The 27415-nt window shown below is 42.3% G+C and overlaps 2 protein-coding genes across 4 annotated transcripts; one reads left to right on the forward strand and one right to left on the reverse strand.

Annotated features, from left to right (window-relative positions):
- The first annotated feature begins 634 nt into the window (after nucleotides 1-634).
- dnajc8 (DnaJ (Hsp40) homolog, subfamily C, member 8) lies at nucleotides 635-4951 on the forward strand. Its single transcript, XM_056582584.1, has 9 exons — nucleotides 635-776; nucleotides 1346-1447; nucleotides 1664-1720; nucleotides 1857-1923; nucleotides 2349-2443; nucleotides 2557-2628; nucleotides 2890-2981; nucleotides 3347-3422; nucleotides 3583-4951. The coding sequence occupies exons 1-9, from the start codon at nucleotides 705-707 to the stop codon at nucleotides 3700-3702; spliced, it is 753 nt and encodes a 250-aa protein (XP_056438559.1). The 5' UTR covers nucleotides 635-704; the 3' UTR covers nucleotides 3703-4951.
- Nucleotides 4952-14816: 9865 nt separating this feature from the next.
- Nucleotides 14817-27292, reverse strand: clk2a (CDC-like kinase 2a). 3 transcript variants are annotated; one of them, XM_056582577.1, is made up of 13 exons: nucleotides 27076-27292; nucleotides 26009-26208; nucleotides 25545-25824; nucleotides 23996-24089; nucleotides 22894-22960; nucleotides 22095-22211; nucleotides 21536-21702; nucleotides 20757-20851; nucleotides 19550-19679; nucleotides 18720-18802; nucleotides 18422-18501; nucleotides 18251-18341; nucleotides 14855-17994 (listed from the first exon to the last, which is right to left on the reverse strand). In XM_056582577.1, the coding sequence occupies exons 2-13, from the start codon at nucleotides 26206-26208 to the stop codon at nucleotides 17803-17805; spliced, it is 1596 nt and encodes a 531-aa protein (XP_056438552.1). In that variant the 5' UTR covers nucleotides 27076-27292; the 3' UTR covers nucleotides 14855-17802. The 3 variants fall into 3 exon arrangements, with proteins under 3 accessions (XP_056438554.1, XP_056438552.1, XP_056438553.1); XM_056582578.1 differs by having other exon boundaries at nucleotides 23996-24086; nucleotides 27076-27290; XM_056582579.1 differs by lacking the exons at nucleotides 23996-24089; nucleotides 26009-26208; nucleotides 27076-27292 and having other exon boundaries at nucleotides 14817-17994; nucleotides 25545-25633.
- Between the last annotated feature and the right edge of the window lie 123 nt (nucleotides 27293-27415).

The raw sequence follows: 27415 nt of genomic DNA on the forward strand, positions 1-27415 counted from the left end.
TATGCATTGCCAGTCTGCTGCAAACCAGAAAACTACAACGATTTGCAATTGATGGTGATGTGATTCATAGTCCTCTGGGCTATGGTTCTTTGGGGCACCTAAACCTTACTGTAGGCTATGAAACCCACATAAATCTGACCAACCAACTCAAGTCAAGAGCAATTCTTCGTCTCCAAAAATTACCCTTAATTTTAACAGACGACCCTGTGGACTAATGTTAATTAATTTCGATAATTATCCCAAAAAGCACAATCAAATGTCATGTTGGTTCACACAAAATATGACTGAGAATATACTATATTCGCCATATGTGACCCTATGAAAACGGGTGAGATCTCTTGTATATTCGCTTTAGGTTTTATTGTAGTAGGCTTATTTAATATGCTTTAACATATTTTCTATCTAAATCCATGCTTGCAACGAAATTAAAAACTTACTATAAAGGAACCGGAAATGTTTGCCCAACTGGCCCCGCCCACATGGAAAAAACGATAAATCCATACCAGAGAAATGTTTTCCCAAATCAAACATAAATCGATAAAACGAACCAATTTATATTTTAATTATAATTAAAATATAATAAATAGTTTAATTATTATTTAACTATAAAGGGCATATCGTACACTTATGCTTCAAAACATTTAAAGAAGGAACTTATCCAGTCACGTGACAACCTCCTACGTCAGATGTAAACCCGGGACAAGATGGCGGCTGCCGGAGGAGAGCCCTCAGCTCCGAGCTCCTCGGATGATTTATTTCAAAACTTTTACACAGAGGTGATAAAACATTCTAAATAAAAATGTCTGTTACCGTTATTTTGATTAAGTACTTAAGATTACGTCTGAGATTTGACGCGGTTTTAAATGCTTTGCTTGTAAAGCCTTTCCTCAACATCAGCTAACGAAATGTTGGCTAACGATAGCAGTGCAGAATAACACGCTTGGTAAAAACATGTTCACATGCCACACATTTGACCCGCTCAATGGTTAACTGTTTGGATACGTATGTGCATTTTTGTTACGTATGTGGATACCTATGTTCAGTTTGTCAAACATTAATTATCAGCAATTGACTATCATGTGTCTCAATTGCCTCCTAGTATCGATTCACATGATAACACATGAAACGTTTTCAATGAGGTGCATAATGTCGCGGTTATTAATATAAACGCGATGCTTCAAAAAACAAAAGAATATCCATACTGCTATGTTGTAATGAACACGATTTGCTCTTGGGTCCCTTTCATTATTGTCTTTAGAGAGACCTCAAGAGTGAGTCTTTATTGATTGGTGCTATACTATATATAGGCTAACGATTTAATTGTGTTTGTGTTTCTGCGTCTCAGGTGAAGCAGATAGAAAAGCGGGACTCTGTGTTGACCTCAACGCAGCAAATAGATAGACTCCTCAGGCCTGGAGCCTCCTATTTCAACCTAAACCCATTTGAGGTAACTGGGTCATCATTGATCACCTTTTGCAGGTGACATAAACGGCTTGGAATATCAGTATGAAATAGGTGGTATTTACATCGGTTAGGTTTAGTTATACTAGACTGTTGTAAGACTGGCATTCTTTTATCAAATGATGATGATAATGGTGTGTGAGTATGTATTTGTTTTATATAAATATATATTATACATACTAAAATAATGACTCTCTTTCAGGTGTTGCAAATCGATCCCGAGGCAACTGATACTGAATTGAAGAAGAGATTCCGCGCGGTAAGAAATCGACCTCCAGACACCCTAGCAGATTCCTCGATTTCGCTGGACAAAATGTACCACACTCATTTTGGAAATAGAGAAAGCAAACAAATTGCAATTCACATTTTAATATCTGCTTCCTTTCTGTATACAGCTCTCCATTTTGGTACATCCTGATAAGAACCAAGATGACCCAGACAGAGCACAGAAAGCATTCGAAGGTAGAAGTCCTTTCTGGTTTTCTCATAATGGATTTCAGGTATCCAGCCTGTATTTCTGGGACTGCAGGAGTTGAGATGGTATGGTAATTTAGTGGGTCTTTCTTTAGCCATATCCAACACAGCATGTTGTTGTTATTATGTATTATGTACTCCATTATATACTACCCAATGAAAACATTGACTTTAAATGCAAATCTAGTGTTTTATCTACTTTCCATGTTCAGAATGGATTTATCAGGACATGCACATGGATATCCTTATCCTCAGCCAGTATATTACCGTCTATACAATCTGAAACTAAAGGTTAAATTCCCAAAATCACCTTCCACAGCATCGTATAATGGGGAATATTTTTATTGAAATGGGGCTAACCATTGTACAATTTAAAATGTATTAAGTGACATTTGTTTGTTGTCTCGCTCTAGCTGTGGACAAGGCATACAAAAACCTTCTGGATCCCGAGCAGAAGAAGAGGGCTGTGGACGTCATCAGTGCTGGGAGGGAGTACATAGAGCATACGGTGAGGGAACACTCCTATTCGGGGATACTCGTAGGGCAGATCTCACCCTGTAAGTTAGCATTCACATGGTGACTTGATGTAAACACGACGATGCTGCCCTGTGCACCCAACAGATGAAGGAAAAGAAGAAACAGCTGAAGAAGGATGGCAAGCCAGTGTTTGTGGAGGAGGATGACCCAGAAATGGTAATGCAATCCCATCTCCCTCTTTAGGCTCTCCACCCAAATCGACTTCTGATGGTTTTAATTGGGAAAAAAACTGAATTGAGACTGTATTCTACAATTTCAATTTGGTATGTGAATAATATGTGGATGATATTTATGTGAATAAGAAAAAATATATATAATTTTCTTTAATAATAGAAAATGTTGTCTAAATATATATAGGTTTAATATATCTATGTATTTTTTAATTACAATGCACTGACATGTTCCTTTCCTTTCCAGTTCAGACAGGCTGTATACAAGCAGACCATGAAGCTTTTTGCAGAGCTGGAGATTAAGAGGAAGGAAAGGGAAGCAAAGGATATGCATGAAAGGTAAAGCCCAAGTGTTTTGTGTGCCCCTTTATTTAAAATGGAACCCCTTTGAACTAAATGGCTTCCTTATAAACTACTGTGAAGAGTGCCACTATCAATGCTGGCTTAATTTGGATGTGTGTAATCCTAATTTGAATGTGTGTCATTTCCATTTGGATACATCTTAATAATTAAAGTAAGCAGATTATAAAGCGTGAGATATTTGTATGCAAATGTCAACGCATCCTCTCCCTTTGCATTGCGTTTGGCCGATGTTGGCTTTAGCCAATGCTAAAGATATCGGGTAACAATAGTGTGATTGTTTAACTGAGACAACATATTGTCGTTGGGTCATGCATTCATCTTTTGCTGTCTTTTTCCACCAGGAAAAGGGCGAGAGAAGAAGAGATCGAGACGGCAGAAAAAGCAAAGAGAGACCGAGAGTGGCAAAAGAACTTTGAGGTGTGTTTCTGCAGGAATCCTCAACACACACAGATAGATACATAAATAGATAGATCGATCGATCGATCTATAGATCTATAGATCTATCTAGATTGATAGATCTATAGATAAGATAGTCATTTGAGTGTGATGATATGGATTTATAATGCTTGTTAACCAGGAAACGAGGGACGGTCGCGTGGACAGTTGGAGGACCTTCCAGTCCAAGGGGAAGAAAAAGGAGAAGAAGAATCGGTCTTTCCTCAAGCCCCCCAAAGTCAAGATGGAGCAGAGAGAGTGAAACATCGTTTTATAACTTCCAAAGCCGCCGCCACCACCACCACTGTCTGCAGGAAGGTCTTCAGTCGCCATGCAGCTGTTTACGTGACAATTTACCCCCCATCCATCCCCCCTCTTAAGAAATTTAGTTTTTTGAGGTTTCTATTTTTTTTTATTGTACACATTTGTGAATGTGGAACCTGTATGAGAGCATGATGACATTTGGCACAAATGTAGGAGGGAGTGGGGGGCGCGGTTATTCAGTAATCATTTCTCCTATCGCACTGTAATTTGTCTTGATTTCTGTGGGATGTCCTTTCATAATAAAGCGTGTAAAGCCTATTTTGACGTGTTCTACGAGATGAGTGGGAGATGGAATATTCAAAAAGCCACAGGATATGGTTCCATGAATGTGAATTGGGATGGCATCGTAGTGAAGGTGACAGTATTTACTAAATGTATTTTTCTGAAACCATGAGATGTGTGTGCAGATAACCTTGCGGAATATTCATTTATGGTTGGATTTCACTACGTTTCCTTGAACTCCAAAGCAGCTCAACATAAAACAAATGGCGATAATGCAATACTTGTCGGGTGTCTCGATTAGTACTGGATGTTAGAATGTAACCTTTAGTGCTGTTAAATAAATACTAGGTGTTTTTTTTCACCTCGGTTGTTTAATTAATCGATCCTGTACGGTTTTTACATGTTTATATTGATGTGATGCCTGGTTCCTGCCACTGAATCCATGCCAACAGACTTTGTGTGATTAAGGACTAACTGTCATAGCAATATATTAGAAATTCAGGATGAAAGTTAGGCTTAAACATGTCATTCATCTTTATTAAAACATTCATTTGGCAGAAAAAAGCTTGCAAATTCAAAGCAACAAACTAAAATACAACTATTTTACAACTTGCTTCACTAATATAGGGTCTTTACATGTCAACATGCTTATGAATCTATCAGGAATTCTCAATCAGTTCGGGATCACCAGCATTGCTTGTTCTTCTGAAGTACTTAAACCCTCATGAAATCCTGGTGTCTGGGAAGCCGTTTGCTAACTTTACATAACTTTGCACGGGTCTCCCCCAGCGGAGGCTCTGGCAGCCGCGCCCCGCCCACCTCCCATAGCCCCATCCAGGCTGAGGCCCTGGAAGGCCCCGAATAATGACTTTTGGTTGCGCTTGGATGCAGGCTTTCTGGCTGGGTTGCTGGGCTTCTACAGAAGAGCATTGTAAAGCAAAAAGACAGAAATAAAGGATTAAACACCCAACTATTCAGTAGAGTGCATCGTCTTCGTCTTCTGGATGTGTTTAGACAGATGTTTGACTGCCAGATGTTGTTTGTTTGATCCCCAACGTCTGGAGTCCACCTGTAAGCGTGTATTATATTGCAGGGTTTCTCTGGAAGCTAAGCAGGGTCCATCCTTGGATGGTAGACCAAACAGTGCTGGGAGAGATGTTGGGAGGCCAAGGCCAGTAGGGGGTGCTCATCCCTCTGGCCTATATAATTGGCCCATGACAGACACAGAGACTCAGACAAAATATCCCATGGCATTCAAGAGCAGCGGCGCCCTGGTGTCCTGGCCAAAGTCCCAACCACTCCATTGCCACGGTTCTGGCACATACTGGCTGCTGTGTCACCCAGGAAGGCTGATGAAACAAACATCCTGTCTCAGCTAGTCCCTGCACACTTTCTAAATTTAACAAATGCCTTGAGCCCTCTTCTGTTTAGACACCTTTTCTGATTGAGGGTTGGGATGACCACCTGTCCTGATAAAAACCAGTAAAGTTTTGAACCAAGCTCTATTCATAACACCCTTTTCCATATGTTATTTGTGTGGGTTTAAGTTTTCCTGTAATTATAACACTGAAACTCATCCTTTGTGTGTTTGATTCTCAGCCTACCCTTGGAAGACAGTGCTGGCTCCTGAAGTGGGTCTTTCCGATGGACCTCTCTGCGTTCTTCTTGGCCAGCACTGCTTGCTGTCGTTTCCTATAAAATACAATTTCAAAGACGTGGAACATCTTTAGCAACGCAAGGTCTGTACCCACACACACACACACACACACACACACACACACACACACAAACACGCAATCAAATGGCTAACCTACTTGCGGTTGAGGCTTATCCCCAATAATTGAAGAGACTAGTAAAAATAATTATATTTTAGCAGTCAAGTAAACATATTAATGTATTAAATGGTTTAATACATTAATATGTCCAATTATGCCAAAAGTATAATGGATTTGTTGTCCGTAGAAAGTCCTCGATGAACCAATGCTGGGGCACGTCCCAATTTGGAATGTGATTTTACTTGGCCTCAAATAACAATAATCCCAATAGGGGAGGGCTTGTATACCCCCACTGTAGTTATGCCAGTGACAACAGCCAGACCTGCTGAATGTTGCATGGATGCCACCACCCAGAATGTGTGTATGAATGGGTGAATGAGGCATCAATTGATACATGCTTTGAGTGGCCACAGGTCACAGAAAAGCGATAAATCAAATTGTCTAGATCGATAGAACCCTTTTATTCTCTAGTGTAAGTCAATAGTAGATTCAAATTGTGTTTATTAACATGTTTCAATGTAACCAGTACGCAGATAAAATAAACAGACAGCTATATATAAATGAGCTACATACCTTTCCTTCTGGAGGTCAGCCTGGTACACCGTGAGCCAGGACTCTGGGACCTTTTGGCTAGGCCTACAGGGCAGAGACTTCCGTCGGCCGATGCCCTTGCCGGGAAGGGACATCCGACGCGCTCCGATGCTCTTCCTACGTGTGAAGCTGTTTCTGCGGACGGACGGCGTCTTCTTGCCGGGGTTGGCCCAGTAAACACAGCTGGCAAAAGGGGCCCCCAGGGACTTCATGGAATCCATAGTGGAAGACTTCTGGTCAGGTTGGAGGTTGCGACTTGGGGGCACTTCGGACGGATGGTACCCCTTTCCGAAGGTCGTCTGGAGGTGCCAAAATATCACACCGCAATACGGGATGCCTTGATGACAGCAATGTCGATCCCAGGCGTTGGGGATCTGAAAATAAATACATAAAGATATTGTTCAAATACACTTAAAACTCATTTAACTTTGTGTTAAAGATTCTTTAGTGTCGAATAAAAAGACCAGATGAGATGGAAAATAAAAAGATAGCATATATTTATATTAACATTTGACAGTCTTTATCAGACTCTCATACACACCTGGGAAATGGCACTGCTATAGTCCAAGTGTTGTTGTGAAGCGCACCACCACCAATTGGAGTGTTGTTTCATGAACTGCTTGCTTGGTCGCTTAATGAGATAGACTAATGACTCCTTACAACCCCCCCGCCCCGCTTTCCTGTCCTGCAAGAGATTATCTGGAGATCTAAATAGGCTTCATCTCATTAACGGACGCGGAGGGTACAGCCATACCTGTGTTGGGAGTAAAACTGTTGTCGACACATCAACAGAGTCCAGACAACACAAACATCAGCTCTCTCTTCCCGAGTGAATACGGGATAACAGCAATATTAAAGTCAGTTATTTTAAAGAAATTGTTATTCGTGAATTCATTCATCGTATCCTTACCTTATAGCATAGCTGATGCAGCAAATAGGCCTGTTGGTTATCAGGCCCTTGGCTCAATTAGGCTACTGCTAAGGGCGGTCTCCATGGAAACCCAACATCGTGACGTCTTTGTGGAACCATAGCAATGCCATGTGGATTACAATGTCAATTAGAATCCCTGACCAATCACAGGTGGCATCACGGTGGCGCAGCAGATACAAGCTGCTGGAGATCCTCTCTGGAGACATGGGCTCAACTCCTGTCGAGTGCAGCCTCTATGGAAACCTAATGTTATTTTGGAAACATAACAATGCGACGTCAATGGTAAAGTCAATTGAAACCTCCAGATTATACCAGCGCATTCGAGAGTGCTATTGGTTACCAGCTGTGGAGACCTGGGTTCAACTGCCACTGGTTGGGCTCTCCATGGAAACGTACCGTACATTTTTTTTTTTTTATATCAATTCACTATTTACTACTTTATTAAAGCTCCAGTTGTGCTGTTGGTCCACCGAAAGTACTGCCCAAGTATTGTGCAATGAACAAAAAAATCTAAACTAAAAAGTATTCACTGGCCATGAGTAGGCAAAGCTGGAACAGATGGCGGTTGGGACAGGGATGGATTTGTCCCCTCCACCCTGGAGTCTGTCCAGCTGCTGTACAAACCCGAGAAGTACAACTGAACTCAGCCATCTTAATTAATGGATTCACGGGATCTGCTGCTACTTCCTGCAGGCAAGACTTCCATCCATGAACCGTCAATGCCTGGAAGGGGGCAGTCAGTTCTACAATCCTATCATGATGAAATATACATTTTACATGAACGTCGCCCATTAAAATTGATCTACCAAAGCAGTTCAATAATGTTAAGACTATTACAAACTGCCAACCTCATATTCCAGAAGGAGCTGCTCAGTAGGGCCGAGCTTTCTGAGTATGGAAAGCCAAGAAGGCCACAATCCGGCCCTAGAATCCGGGCCGGATTGTGGCCTTCTTGGCTTTCCATAGCCATTGTCACCATGGCTGCTACCATAACCAAAAGCCTATATGTTATCAGTTAACATCTCATTGAACAGAATAAATATACGTGCGTCAGTATAATACAGTAAAAAATATATATACCTAGCTTAGATATTGATAGACCAATAGGCCTTTTTATAATATATAAATAAATAGGCCTATTGGTCTATCCATCTATATTTAATTAATTTGAATTAACTTTGTAATACAGTGATGTTTACAATATTTATATTGATTATATTGTATAGCCTATTGGTTTGATAAATATCAAAGACTAATAGAATATCCTAGAAAGAAAGTTATAGTGTAATATACTTTGATATAAGTGTAACAAAACAAATAAAAACTCTAATTCACAGACCCAATACCGTAAAAAAAAGAAGTAAAAATAAATACATAATGTGTCACGAATCATGATAGTCAAGTATTCAAATGTATAAACCAAAGAACAAAATATGAAAATCTAAATTAAAGTTACAATTTTCTAAAAAAAAGGGTCAATAATAATAGTAGGCTATAGTAATAACATAAATGCACAATTTAAAGGGGGCCAGTAACTATACAAATCTATAGTATATAAAAAGTGTGTGTAAAGTGGCCCAATCATCAAGTATGTATGCTAACTTGTTTTTGGTCTTTTGCAGCCAACAGACCAAAAACAAAAACTGTAATATACTCTGATGTACAGCATATGATAGAATCCAACCACTTTTCATATTATAGGCACTATGTATTCCTGGGACCAGGGAGCACAATTCAGGAAGGTGGAATGAATAAATACGCACGTTTTGCCAAGGCCGAAGTTTGACTAAAAGAGCAACAATCGATCTGACCGTGGAGAGAATCAATCACACAACCCCTTGATTACTACCATAGCATCACTTCCACTTACACCACAGTGGATTTAATGTTAAATACTGTTACACTGACAACCAATAAAAAACAACACTTAAGGTTTTTTTCATGACGACCAAAGAAAAACGACAGTGTCACCCCTCATGTTTCATTTGATAAAAACGACAGTGTTACCCCCTATGTTTTAATTGATAAATATCGACAGTGTTAACCATTATGTTTTCTTGCATGACGACCAATAAAAAATGACAGTGTTACCCCTTATGTTTTTTTCATGACGACCAATAAAAAACAACAGTGTCACCCCTTATGTTTTTTTTCATGACGACCAATAAAAAACAACAGTGTTACCCCTTGTGTTTTTTTTCATGATGACCAATAAAAAACAACAGTGTTACCCCTTATGTTTTTTTTCATGACGACCAATAAAAAACGAGTGTTACCCCTTATGTTTTTTTTCATGACGACCAATAAAAAACAACAGTGTTACCCCTTATGTTTTTTTTCATGACGACCAATAAAAAACAACAGTGTTACCCCTTATGTTTTTTTTCATGACGACCAATAAAAAACGACAGTGTTACCCCTTGTGGTTTTTTCATGATGACCAATAAAAAACAACAGTGTTACCCCTTATGTTTTTTTTCATGACGACCAATAAAAAACGACAGTGTTACCCCTTGTGGTTTTTTTCATGACGACCAATAAAAAACAACAGTGTTACCCCTTGTGTTTTTTTTCATGATGACCAATAAAAAACAACAGTGTTACCCCTTATGTTTTTTTTCATGACGACCAATAAAAAACGAGTGTTACCCCTTATGTTTTTTTTCATGACGACCAATAAAAAACAACAGTGTTACCCCTTATGTTTTTTTCATGACGACCAATAGAAAACAACAGTGTCACCCCTTATGTTTTTTTTCATGACGACCAATAAAAAACAACAGTGTTACCCCTTATGTTTTTTTTCATGACGACCAATAAAAAACGACAGTGTTACCCCTTGTGTTTTTTTTCATGATGACCAATAAAAAACAACAGTGTTACCCCTTATGTTTTTTTTCATGACGACCAATAAAAAACGACAGTGTTACCCCTTATGTTTTTTTTCATGACGACCAAAGAAAAACAACAGTGTAATCCCCTATGTTTTATTTGATAAATAATTATGTTTTTTTTCCCATGATGACTGATGAAAAACAACAGTGTTACCCCTTATATTTTATTTGACAAAGACAAAAGTGTTACCCCTTATGTTTATATTCATGACGACCAATAAAAAAACAACAGTGTTACCCCTTATGTTTCATTTGATAAAAACGACAGTGTTACCCCTTATGTTTTTTTTCATGACGACCAAAGAAAAACAACAGTGTCACCACCTATGTTTTATTTGAAAAATATCGACAGTGTTACCCCTCATGTTTTTTCCATGTTGACAAATAATAAACGACAGTGTCACCCCTCATGTTTCATTTGATAAAAACGACAGTGTTACCCCCTATGTTTTAATTGATAAATATCGACAGTGTTAACCATTATGTTTTTTTTCATGACGACCAATAAAAAATGACAGTGTTACCCCTTATGTTTTTTCTCATGACGACCAATAAAAAACGACAGTGTTACCCCTTGTGGTTTTTTTCATGATGACCAATAAAAAACAAGTGTAATCCAAGTGTAATGTTTTATTTGATAAATAAATATGTTTTTTTCCCCATGATGACTGATGAAAAACAACAGTGATACCCCTTATATTTTATTTGAGAAGGACAATTTTTTCTTTTTTTTTTATATGTTTTTTTTCATTACGATCAATAAAATACGACAGTGTTACCCCTTATATTTTATTTGACAAAGACAAAAGTGTTACCCCTTATGTTTATATTCATGACGACCAATAAAAAAACAACAGTGTTACCCCTTATGTTTCATTTGATAAAAACGACAGTGTTACCCCTTATGTTTTTTTTCATGACGACCAAAGAAAAACAACAGTGTCACCCCCTATGTTTTATTTGATAAATATCGACAGTGTTACCCCTCATGTTTTTTCCATGTTGACCAATAATAAACGACAGTGTCACCCCTCATGTTTCATTTGAGAAAAACGACAGTGTTACCCCCTATGTTTTAATTGATAAATATCGACAGTGTTACCCCTTATGTTTTTTTTCATGACGACCAATAAAAAACAACAGTGTTACCCCTTATGTTTTTTTCATGACGACCAATGTTTGACGACCAACATGTTTTTTCCATGTTGACCAATAATAAACGACAGTGGTACCCCTGTCGACGTTTTTCCAGTGATCCGAATCTGAGCTGTTTAGTGTTAACCTCCGAACTTATCAATGCACCATCAAGACACCGGTTAAAGTCAACACAATGGTTATACTTGACTTTTTAATTCACATGAAATAGAGATATGAGTCTTCCAACTGAAGACATCAACCGGACTTGAACCCCGGTCTCCAGGAGGATAGCTCACAGCTCTCTCCACTTCCCACGGAGATTTGTAAATTAAATATGTCTGAGGTTATATATGACATGATTGCGTTACGTTTAAAGTTAAAGATATGTTGTTTTCCACGGAAATTGAGCCGTAGTCTCCAGTGGGTTAGGCAGAGTGCACTCCACTGCACCACTGAGGCGATGACATTACACAATAATCAATCATCAAGAAAGAGGATATAAATGACATTAAAATGTATCTGTGTATTTCTATTATTTCCCTTATTGTTTTTTTCATGACGAACAATAAAAAACGACAGTGTTACCCCTTATATTTTATTTGACAAGGACAACAGTGTTACCCAATATGTTTTTTTTCATGACGACCAATAAAAAACAACAGTGTTACCCCTTATGTTTTTTTTCATGACGACCAATAAAAGACAACAGTGTTACCCCTTATGTTTTTTTTCATGACGACCTATAAAAAACAACAGTGTTACCCCTTATGTTTTTTTTCATGACGACCTATAAAAAACAACAGTGTTACCCCTTATGTTTTTTTTCATGACGACCAATAAAAAACAACAGTGTCACCCCTTATGTTTTTTTTCATGACGACCTATAAAAAACAACAGTGTTACCCCTTATGTTTTTTTTCATGACGACCAATAAAAAACAACAGTGTCACCCCTTATGTTTTTTTTCATGACGACCAATAAAAAACAACAGTGTTACCCCTTATGTTTTTTTTCATGACAACCAATAAAAAACGACAGTGTTACCTACACTGGAAAAAGGGTTTTAAGCCGTACTTCATCTGATTATTATTTTGTAATTCAATTCAAATAAACATTTTTTGTTTTATTTTTAAAATAACTTTTTTTTATTTCAAAATACTGTGAAATATAAATATTTTTAATTAGGAGCTCAATTAAGAAATATCCATTTTGACAAATGTAAAATTTTAAGGTTGTGTATTCAACTGATTAATAATTTTGTCATTCAATCCAAATAATTTTTATTTGTTTTCTTCCTAAAACACTGTTATATTTGATTAGGAGCTCAATTTAGAAATATTTGTTCAGACAAATGTACAATTTCAAGGTTACGTACAAGCCTGCGCATGCGCATTAAATACAAAGACGCTTACGACTACTGGACCAAACCGCAGTGTTGCCAACTTAGCGATTTTGTCGCTATATTTAGCTACTTTTCAGACCCCTTTGGCGACTTTTTTTCAAAACAGCGACAAGCGACAAATCTAGCTTCTTTTTCAGCTGCTATTGGTGACTTTTGGCGACTTTTTGAGGTGAAAGCACTAGCCTTGACCAGAGTGACGATGACTCACTGGTTCTGTGAGCTAGGACAGTCTGTCTGTGTCTGGAGGGAGGTCTGGAGTAGGTCTAACTCTGCCATTTAGATTGTTAATATATATTGTATATTGTGTGGCGGCAGTAGCTCAGGTGGTAGAGCGGGTTGGCTGGTAACCTGAAGGTTGTTGGTTCGATCCTCGGCTTCACTAAGCAGAGTATCCAGGTGTCTTTGACAAAGCACCAAACCCTGACTGATGTCGCGATGTGATGTCGAATCCAGACAGAAGCGCCCCAAGGCCAGGAAGCAGCGAGAATCTTTTTGATTGGATAAAACCAATTATTTCTGATAGATATTTCTTAAATAAGAAACAATTGTTGGAGTGAATCAATATTTTTTTGTTTAGGATTTAACATACGATTTAAATGTATTAACTTCATTCAAAGAATAGAATTATACTTGGTGCCAAGTTGTATTATTTTGTTTTTATGAACATAGGAAATATTGTTTGAGGCAAGCTATATATTTGTCATTGGCTCAAGTTATGTAATATAGATGTGAACCATTACCCTTGTTTTTTTTAATTGGTTCAACAGAAGGCTTTTTCCAGTGTATTATGTTTTTTTTCATGACGACCAAAGAAAAACAACAGTGTTACCCCTTATGTTTTTTTTCATGACGACCAATAAAAAACAACAGTGTTACCCCTTATGTTTTTTTTCATGATGACCAATAAAAAACAACAGTGTTACCCCTTATGTTTTTTTTCATGACGACCAATAAAAAACAACAGTGTTACCCCTTATGTTTTTTTTCTTGACGACCTATAAAAAACAACAGTGTTACCCCTTGTTTTTTTTCATGACAACCAATAAAAAACAACAGTGTCACCCCGTATGTTTTTTTTCATGACGACCAATAAAAAACAACAGTGTTACCCCTTATGTTTTTTTTCATGACGACCAATAAAAAACGACAGTGTTACCCCTTATGTTTTTTTTCATGACGACCAAAGAAAAACAACAGTGTTACCCCTTATGTTTTTTTTCATGACGACCAATAAAAAACAACAGTGTTACCCCTTATGTTTTTTTTCATGACGACCAATAAAAAACAACAGTTAGGTTTTTTTTCAACCCTTATGTTTTTTTTCATGACGACCAAAGAAAAACAACAGTGTTACCCCCTATGTTTTATTTGATAAATATCGACAGTGTTACCCGTTATGTTTTTTTCATGACGACCAATAAAAAACAACAGTTATGTTTTTTTTCAACCCTTATGTTTTTTTTCATGACGACCAAAGAAAAACAACAGTGTTACCCCCTATGTTTTATTTGATAAATATCGACAGTGTTACCCCTTATGTTTATTTCATGACGGCCGATAAAAAACGACAGAGTTACCCCTCATGTTTTTTCCATGTTGACCAATAAAAAACGACAGTGGTACTCCTGTCTACGTTTTTACGGGGATCCGAACCTGAGCTCTTTAGAGCTTTAACCTTCGAAATGATCAATGCACCAGCAAGACACCGGATAACGATAACACAATGGTTATACTTTACTTCATAATTCGCATGAAAAAGCGATAAGAGTCTTCCCACAGACGACATCAACTGGACTTGAACCCCGGTCTCCGAGTGTAAGCTCACAGCTCTCTCCACTTCCCACTGAGATTTGTTTTTTCAATATGTCTGTGGTTATGTATTACATGGTAGCGTTACGTTTAAAATTAAAGATATTGTGTTTTCCACAGAAATTGAGCCGCGGTCTCCAGTGGGTTAGGCATAATTTCCACATTGTTTACTTGCTAACGTTTGTGAATAACAGTGGCTAGTTGGCAGAATTATTTTTACACTGTAGAGTGTTTATCAGAGCGGAGCCCTGAATGTGACGTCACCCGTCATCTCGTCTCTGTAAACAATGGATGTTGTGCAGCATTTATTATGACGTCATTATATAGACTCTCTCTGAGCACCCCCCCCCTGGGACTGACTTCCCGCGTCCCTGGTGTTACCCCCTATATTTTATTCGATACATTTCGACAGTGTTGTATATTACACTATAACTTTCTTCATAGGATATTTTATTAGTCTTTGACATTTAACAGATCAATGGAGTGGCGAAGTCACGCCCCTTCCGGTAGAGCTCATGGGACCTATGAGATCGAAAGATATGAATGGGTGTCAATGGAGAGAAAATAATTATTTGCTGGTCCCAGTCTTTATATGCCCTGGATTACACATGTTGTTTGTGGATTTAAATGATAATTTTTCATGCAAAGAAAACTAAAAATGTTCGTGAAGAAGTTTGATGTCGATACTTATATTACCTTATATCACTCTATAACGAAGAACTTTGTGCATAACATACCTTATTAGGCTTAATGACATTTAACAAAACAAAAAGGCTAGGCTATATATAATATATAAAATACATTATTTGAATACGCCCCAAATTACAACTAATATATCACTCTATAACGAAGAACTTTGTGTTTGATATACCTTATTAGGCTTACTGTCATTTAACAAAACAAATAGGCTATATAATATCTAAAATACATTATTTGAATCCGCCCCAAATTACAACTAATATATTTTATTGCCACTGATAGACCAACGATTACATCATTTTAAACTGTAGGCCTACTTCAATATAAAAATATACAAATAATATTTGCAATAAAGAGCTGTAGGAAGCTTTCGCCAGAGAGCATGGCTTTCTAGTACTTCAACTGTCGCAAAAAACCCGTTAAGTTACCTTAACATGCAAATTAACTGATAAACGACCGCCCATAGATTTTGAGCGACCAAGCCAGCCAGCGACCACAGCGACTGAAAGCAGCCAGACGAGCACAGACCTACGTCGCGACCAATGTGACCTACGACGCGACCAATGCGACCTACGGCCACTCAAAGAGCTCGGCCTTCCTCGAGCTGCTACTAAATTATGTGTAGATCAACGCAGATGAGTTCAGCAGCAACCTCACCATACCTGTTTGAATCCCCATGTGATTCAAAAACACCTGTCCCTGGAGGCTTTGGGGTTCTCTGCAGGGAGATGAATAGAGCAGAGCAAGTGACATTTCTGTAGAAAGCAAGTGTTGGATAGAAATTGCTGTCAGCCAGGGAGATTGTCGTGTTTATATATTCATAGAACTTTCTACGTTACATTGAATAATTGGTCTTTTCAAACCGTGGGACTTTTGATTGTTACGTTGATAATCACAATTTTGAGTGAGGGCCAGCAGACATTTTCCTCCGGGGGAGTATGTTTCGGACCGAGGTGGCCCAGAAAAGTGGCTGACACGGCAATCTTTGGCGTTCCACCACCAGGGGTGAAACCTATCCGTTTTGTGGCAAACAGTTCATGTGCGAGCGTGACTGCAACACACGTGTCATGATGCCATTGCACCTCCCACCCTAATCCGTCTGAGGGAAGTCATGGCAGTTGTAGGATTAGAGAGGGCCGGGGCGTCACCTAACACCACCGACACGCACATCACGCCTTTAAGCCTTTGGCCAGAACTTTACTGTAATTCTACACAATCATATATATACACTTTTTAATACGCTTACATTTCATACAAAAAGAGTAATGTACAGGTTTTTAAGAGCGGAAGGGGGGGGGGGGTCATACAGGGTGACAAGGAGGTCATGGCCCGCTAATTCCATCATAAATATAACATAACGGGTTAGTGTGTTGCCCATGGTTACCAGTAAGAGCTGTGCTTAATCTCAATGCAAAGAGCAGAGTTCATGGCCTATAGTCAATCAAGGGGGGTAGGGGGGGGGTAACATTTTGTATGATGTGGCGTGCATTTCACAGCTGTACGACTGATGTTTGTGTGTTCCGGGGGGAAAGCTAATGACCCTTAACCCCAAAGCCCCCCCCCCCGCCCAACCATCAACACAATCATACACATCATCCCACACATAGAAAAAAAACAAATGAAAAAAATTGCATACTGTAACAGAAACAAGTTAAATCCCTTCAAAAGATCAGCTACAGAGGCCTGCTGTTCTGGAGTGTTCAACGCGTCGCTTACAAACCCAGAGGACAGTGATCGAAGAGGGAAATATAAAAACACCACCATTGAAAGGGACAGTCCTATTATACAATACTCATCGTTCCAGGCAGGACACCGTTACGGCTCATTATGTAATACCTTGCTGGAGTCATCCATCCGATAGAAATGTGTCGTTTATTTCAATTGACTTTTTACTAGCTTTGCTCTGACCGCTGTGCCTTTAACCCCACCCAGTCAATGTACGGCCAGCATAGTGGAAGACCCTGCGTACCATGGGGATGACATCCAGTCTCCTTAAACTGCGTTGAGGACTCCTTTAGACGTCCTTGCTCGAGAAAAAAAAAAAAAACTCCCCCTATATACCAGAATTGGAAGACAGGTTGAACCCCAAAACATCACCTTTTGATTTAAATACGAGTAACAATAACTCCTCTTCATAGAAAGGGCAGTTTTTCACCTGACATGCCGACCACAGGGATAGAAAGGGGCCAAAGGTGGAGTAAAGCTGATGAACGAAGGCAGGAGAAAAAAATAACAACACTGTGTGTGTGTGTGTGTGTGTGCGCGCATTTGTGTTTGATGGGCAGAGAGGGCAACAGTTTGGGTTTTAAAAACAATCGCAGGGCATCTTGGGGCAGGATCTGTTTGGGGAACGTAAAGCGGGACAAGATTCTTCTTTGGCTCTCCTCTAAGACCCCTCAGGGGCCCCGCGGAACCCCCCGCAGGGAAGGGAGGGGCGAGAGAGAAGGAGGGGCTCGAGTGCAGTCCAAAAACACACTCGCGTCCAAACACCCAAACCAAAAGAGGATCCCCACGACCTCCATGTCCTCGTCTGTCCGTCTGTCTGTCTGTGTGCGTGTCCAACAGGCGTCCACGGGCATCACCGGCTGATGTCGCGGTTGCCCTCCCAGTTCTTGCCGGCGGACGGGTCGGCCCCGCCACCGCCGCCCTCGAAGAAGGGGTGCTTGAGGGAGTCCCCCAGCGTCAGCCGCTTGCCCGGCTCGTACTCCAGCATGCTCTCGATGAGGTCGAAGAGCTGGTGGTGCTCCTCCGCCTCCGACAGCAGGTAGCGCTGGAGGGGGACCAGAGGAGGACAAGCGTCTCATTGGCTGAGGCAGGCGGGTCTGGGACGGGTACCTTGCTCTCACAAATTGGCACAAACCGATTTATGGGTTATGGTCATTGGATTACATAATATGCATTCTGACCTTTCTGAACGTCACCCCCCGACAAATAACCCATATTGCAGTGAAGGAAACTGAAACTAACAGAAAATTAAACCGAAACCAGGTGTTAATAAAAGGAGAAAAAAAGGGTCTTGTTCTTACCCGCAGGGGCTTGCAGTTCTCCCTGACGTACTTCCCAGCAGACGAGCTCTCATCCCAGTCCAGTCTGCCCCGGTAGAAGTACTTCTGCTTCCTGTTCCAGGGGAAAGAAGGAGAGTCAAAACAGGGTCCGCCAAGAGCCTTCATAATGGCCGTGTGTGCGCGTGCGCTAACCGCGTCTTGCGGATCATCCTGGAGGGCACGGGTCCCAGGATCCTCTCCATCATGGCCAGGTGCTCTCTGTTGTCGTGTGTCTGGGGGAGGTCAAGACCAGCCCATTACACACGTGGTGGGGAACAGTGTGTGTGAACCCAACTAGTATCTTATGGACAGGAATTAACCTGTATTGGGTGTCACAGGAAACGCAACAGGGCTGACAAGCAGCCGATGCATGGCCTACTTTGTTCATCACTCCCTGAGTGAATGTGAGTGAGTGAGTGAAAGAACGAGGGTGGGTGGTAGAGTGAGGTACCTGGAACAAGGTGAAGCCCAGGTAGTACTCAAACAGGATGCAGCCGATGCTCCACACGTCACACGGCTGGCACCACCCGAGCTCTGCGGGTTGAACAACGAAAAACAAACGCCCCCCCAAAAATAAGACCTGAGGTTAGAGTGGGTACAAGGATGAGAAACCTGTACGGAACCAATAACGCAGATAGTCATCTTGACAAGGGCCTTTTGGCCAGAAAGCAACAAGGGTTGTCAAACTTATAATGAATTCGAACTTAAACCAAACTAATACCGTTTTCCCGACCAATTCATTACAAAACAAAGAAAAGCGAGGAAGAGTCAGCACTTTCCAAACTAATGAGCTCATTACACTCTTTAAGGTGCTCATCCCCCGAGGGTGTTGTATTTGTGACGGGTTAGCAGAGTACTGCACGAGACCATGTACGCATGCTCATTAGGACGAACACCACACGTCTCTCAATATAACTCTGCGTACCAGAGTAGCCGGGGGGTCAAATTTCGACACATAAAACGCTTACATGAGGTTTAGTTTCCGTGAGCGAGATAAAAAATAACTGATTAATAAGAAAGCGCCTGTGTGGACACATGAAGGTGTGAAACGGGGAGGAGAACATTTAGAGAAAACGATCAGGTCCTTTATTATGATTTGATATCATTAAGGGGTTTCAGTAAAGTGTCAGCGTGAATCAAGAAAGGCGTACTCTCTCTCTGAGTGTGTGTGTGTGTGTGTGTGTGTGTGTGTGTGTGTGTGTGTGTGTGTGTGTGTGTGTGTGTGTGTGTGTGTGTGTGTGTGTGTGTGTGTGTGTGTGTGTGTGTGTGTGTCGACCGTACCCAGTATGACCTCCGGGGCTCGGTAGTGGCGCGTGGAGACGATGGTGCTGTGGTGCTCGTGGTCAAAGGTGGCGCTGCCAAAGTCCACCACCCGCACCGCCGTGCTCTTCACAGCGCGCTCGTCTCGCTTCTGCAGGGGAGGAGCACAGCGGAACACAAACACACACCCTTATCCATCCGTCATTAAGGCTGGCGCCGTTTATCCAAAGGGACCGAGATTCGACACGTCCAGAGGTTAATTAGGAGCCGATGGATGTCGCCGTGGGCATGTTGCTCGAGGGCCGCCTGCGGGAAGACCGTGGGTACTAGGGGGTCGTAGACCCCGAACCTGTGGGCTCCCGAGACACACAGCTCTCCTTCCTGTTTGTTTGTGTTGCTGCCGGTGTGTTAATCACATCTCCGGTGCGGGCCCTGCCACTGAAGGTAGGAGCGACAGCGCTCACAACATGATAGGTGGTGCCTCCCGATGAGGGGTTACCTTCCCGGCCTCCCATGGCGGCGCTTTAATGAGCCTTAACATCGGCTCCGCCACGTCGGCGGGCCACGTGATGGGGTGGAAACGGCACATCAAAACAGGTTGTGCAACCGGTGCCTCCCCGGAGGCCGGCTCCACTGTTTTCCTGCCAGCTCCTGCTGCTGCGGGAAAGACCCCCAGGGGACAGGCCGACAGGATTTGAACTAGAATGTGGGTGCATTCTGTAGTCAGTGGATTACCGTTGAGAACGTTTAATAGGCCGTGGGCTCTTGGTTTTACACTGTAGCCGGGGCTGGCTGAGAATGAATGCAGACTCTGCCTTATAGTGACAGTCCTGACGACATTCTGTCTTAAGAATGTCATAACACTCGGCCCGAATATGGCAGCCTGTGAAGAAATGCCGGTGTAAAAGGTTCAGTATGTTGTGATTGTGTTTTTTGTTGCAACAACCAAAAAAGACTAGCCTTTTATAGCTAGGTCAAGAGCATTCCTCAGAGAAGCCCTACTTGTTTGTTGTCAGCAGATAACTCCAAGGTAAAAAGCATTAGCAAACGGACGCCTTGCACTCTGCAGTTGAAATGATGGTAGACCTGTCATCACCTATCATCCAGATAGTTCTACTTTTACATCAGAGGTGTCGAGGCTTGAACGAAACAGTGTGACGCGCATCTCTCAAAAGACCAGGCCCCATCTTGGATGCGTACAAAACCGGCTTCAACTCTCGTCGCTCACCTTCTCTACATTGTAGGACATGCTGAATTCAGAGTTGACAAACAGGATGTTCTCGGGCTTCAGGTCCGTGTGCGTCAGTTTGGTGTCGTGCAGGACTATAGGGGGAGAGATGAAAAATAAATAAAAGTGATGTTGGCACAGCTTGTATACACGATAATCCTGTCCCATGGTAGCCTAGTTGCACCCCGCCATGCTAACCCAACAACAACCACCCCTCCACCACCCATTGCACCACGGCCAAGAGATCCTGGTGTTGATTTCTTATGGAAGTGGAGGGTACAGCGTTGGGAACCAGCGAGCGACTCCCCCGTGTAGATGCCCTGCAGCCCAGACAAAGGAGGCTTTCACTGGGGACACCGTGTAGGTGGGAGATACCGCGGGGGCGGGTCCAACAAGAATGTCCTTGATTTTCAGCAAGTAACTGTTCCAACCTTGCCGTTTTTTTATTGATACATTTTGTTCACGTGGTTTGGTCGTTTCAAGCCTTCGCAATAATCTTAATGTTATTCAGCATGCAGTAGGCAGAGGGTGCTTCCCAACACCCACCAATATTTAAACAATCGGGACTACAGACAGTTTAACTTGTCAGCCGTTGTATAAAACCTACACACGCCTGGATTAAGTTTCTGCTTATCCTGACAGAGGGTGTTTTGCTAATACACCACTGGGAAACAGTTTTGAAATCCAGCAGCAGCAGCTATGAAGTAACCTGTCTGACCAAAGCTGACGCTGTCCGCTTGGTTCTGAAGTTGTGATGCTGTACTGCGGGCCACACTCACACTTGACGGCGAGGCAGAGCTGGTAGGCCATGTGGCGGACCTGGCCGATGGAGTACGGGAGGTAGTTGTTCTCCTTCAGGAAGTCGAAGGTGCTCAGCGCGAGCAGCTCAAAGGAGATGCACATGTGGCCGTGGTAGTCGAACCAGTCGAACATCTGGATGCATAGGCTGGGGAGGGGGAATCAGGGAAACCAAAAGACAGAGAGGCAGAGACAGAGACAGCGAGGGGTCATCAATGAAGAATGTGTGGAATGGTATGCATAGTTGCCCTCTCTCCTGCCAATGGGGCCCTATTGACGATTTGAATGCATTGGCATCTCAACAGTTTTTTTTTCACTAGCTCAAACCGTTACATCCACCGTGTTTTGTGAATTCAACAGTTATAGATCTGTTTATACATCGATATCATTCCACCTGAGGATTGTCTTCCCACTGTTAGTCACTGCTAAATGACTGTTCCTAATTATTGTGCATTACTTGCATCACCACATGTACCCGTCTACAATTACCAAACTGGTTTGCGGTCTCTTGCCGCCGCAGAGCTCCTGACAGGCACTCACTGCTTGTTTTCCGGATCCTTCTCGTTGATCCGCTCCAGCACATTGATCTCCAGCCGAGCCGCTTCCTTGTACTTCTCCACATTCTTGATGATCTTCAGTGCGACATGGGTTCCGCCCCTGAATCAGGGTAGAGACAAGGCCACACCCTTTTAGAATCAAAAGGTTGTCCAGACCACCAGACCAGCACCGACAACAGAAATATAACACCAGCAGTTTGGTTCTGTAGCCGTACGTGTGATCAATAAATCAGATGAAAAAAGGTAAACAAACTTCTCAAACAAAACATCCGGTTATGCATGGCATCCCTTTTCTCACAAACAGTGAAAACATACAAGAATAATTTGAATCCCTTTCCATGCGAAAATAACAAGGTTCCGCCCTAGTCTGAGGCGGCGCAAGATTTACAATCACTGGCTTCTGAGTGAAGGTGCCAAACTATAAATACCTTGGGCAACACATTTAAATTGAACATGCCGTTTTGGCACAATCGAGGTTATGTGCTGCCACATCATAACTCAGCTCAATAAAAGGCATTTTATAAATTGATCTGTATTCATGGCAGGTTATAGAAGTACACCTCAACAAAATGGCAATTAAAGCACTGAAATACACAATACGTAACACAGACAATATGGAAGTGATCAGATCATCATCAGGTAATTATTCTGGTTACACGCCAGAATGGGGCTGCCTCAGAAATGAGACCCCCAGAGAGAACTCGAGGGGGAGTCTAACATCAAAACAGCTTCTGCTGCCTTGGTTTCCCCCCCCCCCCCCCACTGAAGCAGCTCCTACACACCTTCGATGGTCAATGCACTGCATCACCCTCCCGAAGGTGCCCTCCCCAAGGGTGCTGACGATCTCGTCTGTAACACAAGACAACAGAGACAGAGAGAGGGAGAGAGAGAGAGAGAATGGGGGGAAAGAAAAGGGGAGAGATGGAGAGAAGGAACAGAGGAATTAGACATGTGGGGCCGAGAGCACGGATATATCTACATCATGTTTTAATATAACGCAAAAGGTGTGACAGGCGTCATCGACTCTAGCGCCCATCCCGCTCCACAACCAATGCCTAGTGACAGCGGCAGGCTTTGAAAAACTTTGGCGATTAAGCTACGCCGAATGGATTACAAGCCATGGTGCATGTCAATGAAATAACGATAAAATGGTTGATCTAACAACCGTCATCAGGGCCATTTGAAGCCATCCAAAATGTTAAATCATCTAATAAGCGCGCAAGTGGGCATGGCTTGGTGCTCCACCATGGCTAATGCGTGGAACTGGGCAACCGTAGAACTGGACAAACTGTTCTACGGTTGACCACTTATGAGAGTGCTTCAATGTAATGTCCGCTGCTATGCTAGGGTTTTGGGTGTTGGCGCCGAGGGATAAGCCAAGTCGGAGCCAGATGTAAACTGAAGAACAAACTGCTGATCTTCACATTCTGGGTTATGGCGAGCACAAAATTGTTAATAGATATAAACCCGCAAAGGTTGCTTGTAACGCAGCGCGACAGAGCCGCTCGGCGATGCAACTGCTCTGTGAAACACGGTGAATGTTCCACAGCTAAAAATCTTCAAAAAATAAAATAACAAAATTAAAAGTAAACGAAACCAAAACCAAAAAGCCAGAAGGAATCTAAAAATCCTCCTGGGAGAAAACAACAAAAGATTAACACCCCACCACAACCACCCGCCCCTCTGCTGCTGTTCTCCAGCTAGAGCAAAAAAAAAAAAAAAAGAGCGTCCTAGCCAGTCATCGACGACATCGTCATCATCATCATCATCGACATCGACATCAACATCCTCGGCAACATCATCAGGCACTTCCGCCCTGCTGTCAATTGTAATGTGAATACTCATTATGGAGAAGGGTTACGATAGAGTAGTGGCAGTGAGTACATCTCTCTTGCAGGACGTCCCCACTCCGACAGATCAGGTGCCCTTCCTCGTCGTCCCTCACACTCAGTGCCCGCGTCCGGCTGCCGCTCCGCTGCTTTCAGCCCCCCCGGACGCCATCGACAGCAGCCGCACCACACGACCGGAGGTAGGGACAGTGGTGGAGGAGGAGGGTGGAGTAGGTAGGTAGGGAAGGTAGGTAGGTAGGGGGTGGGGGGGGATGAGGGATGGGGGAGGATGGGGGAAGGGGAAGAGGTCGTTTCGTGGAGGAGGAGGGGGGGGGCGGGCAGCCGTAGCCGTGGCGGCGTCACAGGTAGAGGAGGAGGGAGGAGGAGGGGTTGGTTGGCGCCGTTGGTTTTCGTGGGCGTAGTCGGTGGGTGGGTTTGGTGGTGGGTCATGAGGCGAGTCACGCATGACACCACGCGTGGGATATATATAACGATAGGGGATATAGTTGCAAGGGAACAAGTCAAAGATCACACATTGTCCTCCACTCCTCTCCCCCCCTCTGCCTTGTATCTACGGCTGCTTACAACACAAGGAAGCAACCGGCATATCCATTCATCAACGCAGAGGGGAAAAAAAAAACAATGAAGACAGTTGCAGTATCACTAACTTCTAAAAAACAACCTCTCATGTTAATGAGAGTACTATCCAGGTTGGCGGACTAAATGAGGTGACCATAGACAGTCAGGCAGGAGAGAGTTAACAGACAAGCCCAGATGTAATCCCTTTCTGAAATTAAACGCGCGTTTACTTTTCAACAACTGTGGGTAATGCATCTCCCCAATGTGAAATACGTTTCATATACCTCACTTGAAGCAAATTCAATTCTTTGATCGAACATTTTCTAGAGCTAGAACAATATATAGCGAGTCGGTGTTCCTATGAATTTAGATTAATTTATCAGTTGCTGTTGATCATCCGTGATAATTTTACAGCAATGCCTGCATGATCTTTACAGTGTAAATGAAGCTTGGATTTGGACAGATATATACAAAGTGGATGGGCTTTTTCTATAGAACTGCACTTTGTATGTATTGCCTTTTTTGAGACGTCATTGACATTCTTATCCATTGTCTATAAAGGCTCACTTCCAAGACAGTTATAATGAATGTCATGTACGACCCCGATTTGTCTCAATACATGTGAAGCAAGGTTATCTTCGATTTATTTATCTAAAAGGGTCTCCCTTGTTAAATGTAGGAGTAAATAACGTGTTTTTTCACAGGGGGACAACAAAAGTGATGAGAATTTGGGCAAATAAAACGAAAATGTTCTACCAAAGTGAAATGCCACTTTAAGCAACGCCCCTTTTAACCAAAACAAAAATACGAACCAAGTAAAACCTGCCGATAGGACGAAAAATGAACCAACAAAAAAAAACATAAAGATTGTACTACTTACCCAGTCCAGGGGCTGTAAAAAACAATAGGTTTAAAGAGAAAAGACAGACGGATAGGCCTGATTGACAGAGAAGAGAGAGAGGGAGCGATGGAAAGAGGGGGGAGGTGGAGGGTTAGGACACAAGCTCGGGTTGGGCTGTACTCACCGAGGAGGATGGGCTATAGGACCTGGTTCTACGCCGCCTTCGTTTGTGCTTACGCCTGCTGCCTTTCCGCCGGTACGACTCTTCGCGCTCCCTCTCGCGGCCTCGCCGGTAGTCGTACATGGTGGCCGTGAAGTCCCGCGGATAGTAAGGGTCGGCCGCGGCATGGGGCTCTCGTTCCCGGTCGCGGTCTCTCTCCCGACTGTGGTCCAGGCGTCGGTATCCATCGCAGTATCTTCTGTCAAACGGCCGCCGCTCTGCTGACCGGTTGTCAAAGCTGCGACTGAGAGCAAGGACATCACCGTATTAAACAGAGAAGTGATGTACAAATCACTTCTAATGGAACTCAATGTCACACTCTCTCAGCATAGCAGCTGTGGGACCAAGCAATACGTCGCAATAGCAAAAAGCATCAACAAAACACACCGTTTGGCATGAAGGCAGAGAGATAGGGCTTTCAAACATACCTCCTTGAACGTGCATAGCTTCCCTCTTGTCTGTTTCCCCTTCCCCTTCGATCTCGTTCTCTGTTTCGGTCTCTGTCACTGCTGGAGGAAAACGAAGGCGATCTCCGGTGCCTCGGTCTCCGACCTCTGTCTTTAAAACGATCCTGGTAGCTGCTTCGACTGTCTCGCTCCGAGGACGAGTAGCGTCTCGTGTGAGGCATCTAGGACATTTTAAACAATTCAGTGAGTATGTCGCCGTCAGTCATGTTGTCCCTGACCGAACTCGAGACATGTACTAGCCAGAGAATTGGTGGAACAATATTTAGTCCTAAAACAATTATCGTAATGATGAATGACTAATAATGCTGTTATGACTTTTAAGAAGAGAATACTTCAGTCAAATCCAACACCTTGAATATAAATTCCGAAACTTTGGCCATTGTCAACAGTAGTGTGTGAAACTAAATGACGTATTGACGTATTCAAATCCAACACTACTTGATCAGGGACCATTTGTTGAGGACAAACTTGAGATTTGAACTAAAAATAGCCATTTGCCTTGAGGGAACTAACAATGTGATAGCATCACGCTAAGTGCTGACCGTTAGCTCAACACAACACACTAACGTTAGCGGATAAACCAGCCGAGAATCAAAATTAAACCAAACAATCCTTCCCGGTGGACGCCTTGGAGGTAGACATTTAAACTGATCTATGCTTGTCAACAGTAACTATCCATGACAAGATACGTTGGCTGACGGTGGGCTGCATTTGAATGTTGCAGTAGCAACACAGTCGTTGTACGCATTGAGTATCCATCACAATGACCAGCCTCCAACGAAATGTCCTTACCTAGTAGTCTAGCGATAGAAATAAAGATAAACCTAGTTGCATTGCACTGAGCACAGTGACATTCGAATATTGCAAAGCTAGCTTGTTGTGCTAGCGATGTTGACTAACCAAACTAATTCGACCGCCATCTTAGCATACGTTTAGCAGCTAGCGTTAGCAACCAAACGCGATACGATTATCCATGTAGTTAGATAAACGTTCATAGCATCGTTTATATGTTCCTATGTTTCCTTTACCGTTTTAGCAGCGAGGCCTGTGCGTTTATCCCACAAGAAATCCGTGGTGGCGCTTCGGTGCTTCTCGTAATGATTTTCTCTAGACGGTTTATCTTTTCTCCCCCAAGCCGCTAGGAAGTGTCTTCTTGTACTGGTTAGCGCTGGGCTGACAGCGGTGCTACGCCTTCTTTATCGGGTCACTTAATATTAGAAATCTCGTCTCTAGAATAATACAAAATCTCTAGAATAATATTGAACATTGCAACTATAAACAAGCAATATTGAACATTGCTTGTTTATAGTTCCAAAACATAATGATTAGAGTTTTTTTCTATTTAATATTGAAATAGTAGGGTCAATT

This window comes from Gadus chalcogrammus, chromosome 22 (assembly GCF_026213295.1).
Source record: "Gadus chalcogrammus isolate NIFS_2021 chromosome 22, NIFS_Gcha_1.0, whole genome shotgun sequence".
NCBI lineage: Eukaryota > Metazoa > Chordata > Actinopteri > Gadiformes > Gadidae > Gadus > Gadus chalcogrammus.

Excerpts from the sequence above, each read along its gene's own strand:
- dnajc8 (XM_056582584.1), top strand. The coding sequence starts at position 705 with ATGGCGGCTGCCGGAGGAGAGCCCTCAGCTCCGAGCTCCTCGGATGAT. Across the intron at positions 777-1,345 it reads TTCAAAACTTTTACACAGAG|GTGAAGCAGATAGAAAAGCG; the intron begins GTGATAAAACAT and ends TCTGCGTCTCAG. Across the intron at positions 2,982-3,346 it reads GCAAAGGATATGCATGAAAG|GAAAAGGGCGAGAGAAGAAG; the intron begins GTAAAGCCCAAG and ends TTTTTCCACCAG.
- clk2a (XM_056582577.1), bottom strand. The coding sequence starts at position 26,208 with ATGCCTCACACGAGACGCTACTCGTCCTCGGAGCGAGACAGTCGAAGC. Across the intron at positions 21,703-22,094 it reads AAGGATCCGGAAAACAAGCA|CCTATGCATCCAGATGTTCG; the intron begins GTGAGTGCCTGT and ends CCCCCTCCCCAG. Across the intron at positions 19,680-20,756 it reads TGTCCTACAATGTAGAGAAG|AAGCGAGACGAGCGCGCTGT; the intron begins GTGAGCGACGAG and ends CCTCCCCTGCAG.